Source organism: Erpetoichthys calabaricus, chromosome 7 (assembly GCF_900747795.2).
Source record: "Erpetoichthys calabaricus chromosome 7, fErpCal1.3, whole genome shotgun sequence".
NCBI lineage: Eukaryota > Metazoa > Chordata > Cladistia > Polypteriformes > Polypteridae > Erpetoichthys > Erpetoichthys calabaricus.
In genome coordinates, this window is record NC_041400.2 from 150,225,913 (window position 1) to 150,234,744 (window position 8,832).

Below are 8,832 nucleotides of genomic sequence, written 5' to 3' on the forward strand. Positions count from 1 at the left end.
AAATCTTAAGCTCTTGTCTGGTCGGCTTCTCCATGTCACCCTCTGTTCGGTCTTCTCCTGACTGGTAGACAGTTCAGATCAGTTTAGCTCAGGACTACTCGATTTCTTTAACGTATTTATCAAAGCTGTAACATGCATGAATTTAATGAATATGTGTAAGCATATACATGGGTTATGTAGTTGGTGGTTATGGGCTTTTAGGGAATGATGATTACTGTTCTATTTTGATTGTATGCTTATGTTGATGTTTTGTTTGTATGATCTGCACCAAATCAAACTGATATCATGTCAGTGCAATAAAAAAGTACACTGAAAGTAAAATTTTGATTTTGTCTTACAATAAATGTAAATAGTTCACCATAGTGTCTTAATTTACTCAAACTAATCATTTCTCTTCCATGTGCTTTCTGAAATGCTATTAGTTGTACTTCCTCTATTTTTAGATTTAATATTAACTTTAAAGCAAACCTACAGTACTTGTGATAAAATGTATACTTGTGGATAATATAACTTAAACAGAACATGTTAAACCTTTGGTTTAGTGTCATATTTCATGTCATACAGTGCTTAAGCAGTACAGATCAGTAACATTCTGATTAAATGCGCTGCTGCACCATCCAAATGTGAGGTCATGTACTTGTAATAACTTTATGGTGGTGGTATTTCCTCAGGCTGGTCAAACTGGATTGATGTTGGCTGTAAGCCATGGAAGAATGGACATGGTGAAAGCATTATTAGCATGTGGTGCAGATGTTAATATTCAAGATGATGAAGGTTCTACAGCTTTAATGTGTGCCAGTGAACATGGCCATGTGGAAATAGTGAAGCTTCTCTTGGCACAGTCTGGCTGTGATGCAACGTTAACTGATGGTGTAAGTCCTCCTTTCTCAAATATTTTTGCAAAATGTAGTGATGATTATTATACAAAATGCCTCTACTTTATTGAATTATTTTGTTAGAGTAGTGCAGATAATTACAGATATGTTTGTAACTTCAAAAGAAAGAATATAGGAAAAGGTCCAGATTAAGGTTGGGAGAAGTGGGACTGTGTTGCCATTTTAAAAGTAAACTGTTTTGAGCTTAGAGTAAGAAGGCAACCTGGGATGAGCACGCACTGGTTCTGAGGAACTTGCCAGGATCATATCTGGAGGAGAATAAAGAAGGAAGTGCTTTAGTGGTGCTTTGAAAATGGACAAGAGTGTGAAACTCCCCACATGTTGGTCCTAGGATCAAGGCCTATACAGGAGACCTGTAGTGGCAACAGTTTTATCTTGACTCTTTATTTTACTATATGCTTAGTATTGATTCTTACCACTTTTTTTAATATGTCTGCCTATTTTTGCTCTGTTCTGTCTGTATGCTGCTGTACAGTATGTTTGTGTGCACGTGTATGTACTGTATACAGTGCATCCGGAAAGTATTCACAGTGCATCACTTTTTCCACATTTTGTTATGTTATAGCCTTATTCCAAAATGGATTAAATTCATTTTTTTCCTCAGAATTCTACACACAACACCCCATAATGGCAACGTGAAAAAAGTTTACTTGAGATTTTTGCAAATTTATTAAAAATAAAAAAACTGAGAAAGCACATGTACATAAGTATTCACAACCTTTGCCATGAAGCTCAAAATTGAGCTCCGGTGCATCCTGTTTCCCCTGATCATCCTTGAGATGTTTCTCCATCTTAATTGGAGTCCACCTGTGGTAAATTCAGTTGATTGGACAGGATTTGGAAAGGCACACACCTGTCTATATAAGGTCCCACAGTTGGCAGTTCATGCTTGGTTTGTGCTCTGATATGAAGTCAAAGGAATTGTCTGTAGACCTCCGAGACAGGATTGTCTCGAGGCGCAAATCTGGGGAAGGTTACAGAAAAATTTCTGCTGCTTTGAAGGTCCCAATGAGCACAGTGGCCTCCATCATCCGTAAGTGGAAGAAGATTGAAACCACCAGGACTCTTCCTAGAGCTGGCCGGCCATCTAAACTGAGCGATCGGGGGAGAAGGGCCTTAGTTAGGGAGGTGACCAAGAACCCGATGGTCACTCTTTGAGCTCCAGAGGTACTCTGTGGAGAGAGGAGAACCTTCCAGAAGGATAACCATCTCTGCAGTAATCCACCAATCAGGCTTGTATGGTAGAGTGGCCAGACGGAAGCCACTCCTTAGTAAAAGGTACATGGCAGCCCACCTGGAGTTTGCCAAAAGGCACCTGAAGGACTCTCAGACCATGAGAAAGAAAATGATTGAACTCTTTGGTGTGAATGCCAGGCGTCACATTTGGAGGAAACCAGGCACCGCTCATCACCAGGCCAATACCATCCCTACAGTGAAGCGTGGTGGTGGTAGTAGCATCATGCTGTGGGGATGTTTTTCAGCAGCAGGGACTGGGAGACTAGTCAAGATAAAGGGAAAGATGACTGCAGTAATGTACAGAGACATCCTGGATGAAACCTGCACCAGAGCGCTCTTGACCTCAGATTGGAGCGACGGTTCATCTTTCAGCAGGACAACGACCCTAAGCACACAGCCAAGATATCAAAGGAGTGGCTTCAGGACAACTCTGTGAATGTCCTTGAGTGGCCCAGCCAGAGTCCAGACTTGAATCCGAGTGAACATCTCTGGAGAGATCTTAAAATGGCTGTGCACCGACGCGTCCCATCCAACCTGATGGAGCTTGAGAGGTGCTGCAAAGAGGAATGGGCGAAACTGGCCAAGGATAGGTGTGCCAAGCTTGTGGCATCATATTCAAAAAGACTTGAGGCTGTAATTGCTGCCAAAGGTGCATCGACAAAGTATTGAGCAAAGGCTGTGAATACTTATGTACATGTGCTTTCTCAATTTTTTTTTTTTTTAATAAATTTGCAAAAACCTCAAGTAAACTTTTTTCACGTTGTCATTATGGGGTGTTGTGTGCAGAATTCTGAGGAAAAAAATGAATTTAATCCATTTTGGAATAAGGCTGTAACATAACACAATGTGGAAAAAGTGATGTGCTGTGAATACTTTCCGGATGCACTGTATGTACATTTGTATATAAGCTTGTGTATCTATGAAATGTATAACTATAAATCACATATATAAGTTAATCACAGTGTACCAAATAGGGAACAGTATTATTGGATAGACCAGTGTTATGTTGTCAAGTAATGATAACGCACTGGAAGGTTTACATTAAAATTCCCTTTGACAAAATACATCTGCAGTTAGTGGTAAATTTTATTGAACACATTATACAAAGCAAATCTAAAATGAAGCAGCTGCAAGTCATAAATGACTCACTTTTTTAGTTTTATTACAAAATGTTTTTCCACCATGCTGCCACAAGGTGTAGCAGGTTCCCCAATACGGAACAGTCTGTCGCCTTTTACTGAAGTCCGTCCTTAACCAGAGGCTGATTTGTGTGGAATTGTGCTCAGAATTCTGAGTAATGTCAGTATTTTTTTTCCCCCCAGGAATTTAACTTTACAGAGCATGTTTATCCGTTACATGCTCTTTATGGAGAGACTGTTTGTTAGTAAACCTTCAAGTGCAGACACATACTTTGTGCTCGTTCAGTGGTAATTGAGTGTTTTTTAACAATAGGGGGCAAAAAAATGTAAGTAAAGCTTGTTAGAGAGTGAATGCATTTTTGGAGCGGTTTATGACTTAATTACTCTGAGTTTTTTTTACTACAGGTTAGTTCTGAATTTCCAAAGTCAGAGGGAGCAAAGACATACAATTAGCAAAAATGCATTTGCCTCTGATTATAAGATTAGATGAAATAAAAACCAGTATCCACTATGACTCTGTGTGTACTAAATTACAACCCTGTGGTCATTTTGAGCCTGATTTTATATAATGGAGCCATTTCATTATGGCATGTTAATGATGTCTAATTTAAATTTTTATATTAATATGAAATAACTTGTATTGCAAAGGTTTTGCTTTAAAACTATTTTATTAATAGAAGCAAAATTCAAATAAGCAAGTGAATAATTGTATGGTCTGTTCTACCAAATGGTTTGTTGAAAAGAAGCTAGACACAAGAAAGTAAAATTAATAACTATGTCAGCTTCAGAGAGATTTCAATTGACATGAAATATACTGAAATAATTTTATATTTCAGACAGGTTTTCCCTCCTCTAGTGTCATTTATTGAGCACACAGGTTTATATTTGTTCTAGCTTATTTGAAGGGTACCACAAATTTCATAAATGTATTTATTTTAAGCAAGATGGGGCAGAATTACATGTATTTTGGGGTTTTGCTGCATTATGTCTCCTAACCAGCTGAGACATCTTTCTCAGCATATACCCATTGCTTAATGGAATACTTATAGTAAGTAATCCATCTTAAATTGATGAGAATATGCTCAGAAATGGTAATTAGACCCCCATCATAAGTATTAATGATTTTGTTTTTCCCCTTTCATTTCTCAACAAGGATGAAAGTACAGCGCTCTCTATAGCTCTGGAAGCTGGGCACAAGGACATTGCAGTTCTCCTTTATGCACATGTTAACTTTTCCAAAGCTCAGTCACCAGTAAGTATAAAGTATAACAATCCATACATTACATTTATACTAGTTGAATACTTAAATGAATACTCAAAAGAATTAAATACCTATTTTGGTCTAGCATTATGTAACTTTTATAAATGGTGATCATAAGTATTTGTTTGCATTCCCTGTACAGGTAGACGATATGCTGCTGCTGAGTGTGTGTTGTATTGGGTGGTCTCCACACTACTGCTGTCAAGAATGAAAGTGTGAACACTGAGGCCATTGTCAGGCTAAACTTAGAGGTTTACATTTGCTTAGTAACTTTCCTTGAACTGAAATAAACATGGCGGCACGGCGCTGCTACCTCGCAGTTAGGAGACCCGGGTTCACTTCCCGGGTCCACCCTGCGTGGAGTTTGCATGTTCTCCCCGTGTCTGTGTGGGTTTCCTCCCACAGTCCAAAGACATGCAGGTTAGGTACATTGGCGATCCTAAATTGTGCCTAGTGTGTTTGGGTGTGTGGGTGCCCTGCCCGGGGTTTGTTTCCTGCCTTGTGCCCAGTGTTGGCTGGAATTGGCTCCAGCAGACCCCTGTGACCCTGTAGTTAGGATATAGCGGGTTGGATGATGGATGGATGGATGAAATAAACACAGTATGATACAGCTTTTAGATGACTTGACTATTAATGCAAATAATCCTCAACTGATTGCTGATTATTTTTTTTTATAATTTATTGTTCATAAAGGATTCATTGCATATGTTGATGCATTTACCTCTTTTTCCTGTTTGCAGCTCCATTAATTTACAAGAAATACCAGTTAAGCCGACTGGAAAGCTTGTTGAGTATTTTTTTAAATAACAGTATTTACAAGACAAAATCTACACACATAACATTAATGCTGTTCTTAGTATTATGGCAGCATGCAGTATAACAAAATAAGTGAGGTAACAGACAAACATCCTGCAGAAAAGAACTAAGGAAGTCCAACTCTGTACTGCTGGGCTTTAATGAGCCAAGCACTCTGGCAAAGCTAAGGTTGGTTAGCTCTTTTTTGCACCTCTCACAGAATATCGTTCTCTGAAAGCCTGAAGAAAAGTCTTACTTGTCATTTATAAAATCATCAGGCTTGGAGGTCTGCATCTCATTAATCCCTCAATATGGCACCTTCAAACATTAATGCAGAATAATGGCTTAAAGCAAGTAAGGATTGCTGGTTTCATTAGTCTGAGATCAGTCACAACTCTTAAGTGTTTTTATTTTATTTATTTAGTTTTTTAATAATTAAATGGTGCTTCTCGTCTCTCATTTAAATTCAGAAATGTATGATAGTTTAGGTTTCATATCTCTGTGAATTTCTGAATAATGCTATTTTTTAACAGAATTCAGTGCGCACAATTTAGGTTCCACTTGTTTTTAGACTTTTTTCTTTCCTTTTGGTACCCTACGTTATGAACTGATATCATGCTGTTAATTAAGAGTCAACAGCGTTATCTGCTAACGTGGCCCACTTGCAGCAGTGTTGTTTGTTCATCCTAAAATGAGTTCTTTAATAAAACATTTTAAGAGAGAATCGAGAGGAAAATATGGGAACTGACTGATACTAGTGCATATCTGTCCATAAGAGATGTGTTTTCAGTTTCTGAGGAAAGTAAAATTATACACTTGCAGAGGGAGCATAAAAGCAGGCCAGCTTGTTGTAAATATTTGTTTTCAGTAACAGCAAGAGTGAAGTTCACATTAAGACCGTGAATGAAAGCCTGCATCGACTGCGACTCTCCGGGACTCGGGCTCTGAAGCATAAAGCCTGGGCTGCCTGCCTCACAAACTCAAACTTTAGAGTAATTAAGCTCTGGAGGACGGCTGCCTCGTGTAAGCAAGTAATATGGACACTTAAGAAGCGCAGTCCCTCAAGATGTACTGTGTGTTTGTTTGCATGATGTACACATTAACTAGCAGCCTGTTCACTGATCATTTTAGAAAATCCTCTTAAAATTATACTTTTTGGTTACAGAAATGTGTTTATTACAGCAATTTTTTTTCAGGTTGCACAGAAAGTATGTATACATTGAACCCTGCTCTGATTGTTCTGTAGGGCACCCCAAGGCTTGGAAGGAAGACCTCACCCAGTCCAACTCGAAGAGGCATGTTTGACTGAAAGTACAAGCACATCCTCGTTCTTCAAGCTGCTATTTACTTTGAAACCTTGGACGATTCTGAATGTAAAGAAGAGGGAGGGGAAAGCCTTGTGCCTGACATCACCAGCATGTTTAACTAAGAATATGTTTGTGCTTAACACAATAGAATCAGAAGACGTTACTCTGCATGTGCTAGATTGGAGGCTTAAAAAATTCAATGAAAAAATGAGTATATGACAAAACATGCTGCTTTAACTCTTTCCCTCATTGAACAGTACCAGAATGCTTTCACGAGTAACACCTCAGGAGTATTCTGTCTGAACAATTACCGTCATCAGTCATATAATGTTCTCCGTGGTATTGTTAATGTTTGTAGTATATGTGGTAGGTGCTCTTCTTCTTTTGTTCTACTGTAGTTCTGTTCTCATTACTTACAGTATTTGTGTGAATAGCATACTTCTTGTATCAGGAGTTCATGTCTTTTATTTTCGTTTCAAAAAACGTGAGCCTGAATGTTGGATACCACTTTTCACAAAATCTAATTGGATGTATTGTATAAATTTTTAATAATAAAAATCATATCCAGCAATTTAAACATAAAAAATGTCTGCATTTTTAAGGTATGCTGTTTTATGCATTAGCAAAAATTAAGTATATGAAGTTTCAAAGTTTACTCCTTTGATTCACCTGTGCAGTATAAATGTTGTATGTATACACTTATATATGTTAATATCTGTTTATTTACCGTATCTGTGTAGATGCACCTGTGTGTATTTGTTGGTATATACTTGAATGTGTGTGTACATGCATATGCACACGTGCTTGTATGGTACGTATAGGTGTGCAGATTAACTGCAGGTGCTACAAGTCGTTCTGTGTCTCTATTATATTTGTAAACTCAACTACTTGGTGTCCTTTTACTCTTGCCCTGTATTTAAAAGCTGAAGTGCCTTTCTGTCTTGCCATAACAGTAAACAAACCGGTTTCTATTTCCTTGTATTTTTAGTTCTCCGTGGTTTTAAAGACCCCCTTGTGCATCTTTGCAAATATTATCTTTGTATTTTTCCCTGAATATACAGTAGCTTCTCCTTATTAGTGCCAGAAAATCTTAAATTTGTATGTATGTATGTATGTATGCACTTTTTTTTTATTTACCAAAATAATGTTTATAAAGTTAGTATGTGATCTTGGACCAGACTCCTTACTCGATTACCTGAAGGTGTGTCACGTAGACAGTTTTATACTACCAGTTAATGAATTTCTAATTTTCACCTCCATTGTCTTGCGGTTTAAAGCAGACTGGTGGTGATGGGGGTTGCGGTGTATCTGACTGCAGATGACAAATTCTAATCAAATTAAAAAAAGATTCTGAGAATCGGATTGAAAAGTTAACTCACATCAGGGCTTTGGGGAAATGATGGGGGCACTCGACTCCAACCATATGCACCAAAACATCTGTTTAATATGCAGCAATGGTCTAAACTAACAAACTAACTTTATATCAGTTTTATATATATATATATATATATATATATATATATATATATATATATATATATATAAAAGAAGAAAACACTGTTGAAAGTCTATAAATGTGCAGAAGGCTTCAGAGGTTTATTTTCACTTTCACTGTTCAATATTTGCCAAACTTTTAAATCTTACTGTTTTTAAAAAAAACAATGTAATACTCCTATATAGAAATTTGTATTTCAGAGTGAAAAATAAAATCATATTTTATATCAAGAACACTTTATGCTTTATTGGAAATTTTGTTTTGTGCATTTTATAGAAGCAAACAACATAAAGTGGCAAATGAGTAACTTGCAATAAAATGGTGTCCAGAAATTGACGAGGAGCAAGTCGATGAGCTCCCTGGCTGGGCTGGTCAGGTGTGTTCCCTTTTGTGAATCATTTTAAATCCCATGGCTTCAATCTGTTATGAGGAATCTCAGAAAATAATTGGTTGACCAGAGCTTTCATGGTGAACACACCCTGGGGGGCAAAATGCTAAACATTTCATCAAAGAATCCATTACAGCTGCAGTGGACTGTGACGTAAAACCGATCATCGAATCAAACTAAAGACGAAGCACTCCCCATGTAAGTAGAGAAGACAATAACGCTGTCCGTAACGCTGATAGGAATGTCACTGACCAAATAGCGTCGCAGGCAGACACTGACAAGGGCTCTAGAAAACAGAATGACTGATTTCCAAGA

General features: G+C 37.6%; 1 protein-coding gene across 1 annotated transcript in view; it reads left to right on the top strand.

Annotated features, from left to right (window-relative positions):
• kank1a (KN motif and ankyrin repeat domains 1a) overlaps nucleotides 1-8,364 on the top strand; it is a 196,545-nt gene extending 188,181 nt beyond the window's left edge. Inside the window, 3 exon segments of the mRNA XM_051929544.1 lie at nucleotides 672-872; nucleotides 4,425-4,523; nucleotides 6,574-8,364. Of these exon segments, the coding sequence (XP_051785504.1) occupies nucleotides 672-872; nucleotides 4,425-4,523; nucleotides 6,574-6,636 (363 nt within the window). The 3' untranslated portion in view covers nucleotides 6,637-8,364.
• Nucleotides 8,365-8,832: the final 468 nt, after the last annotated feature.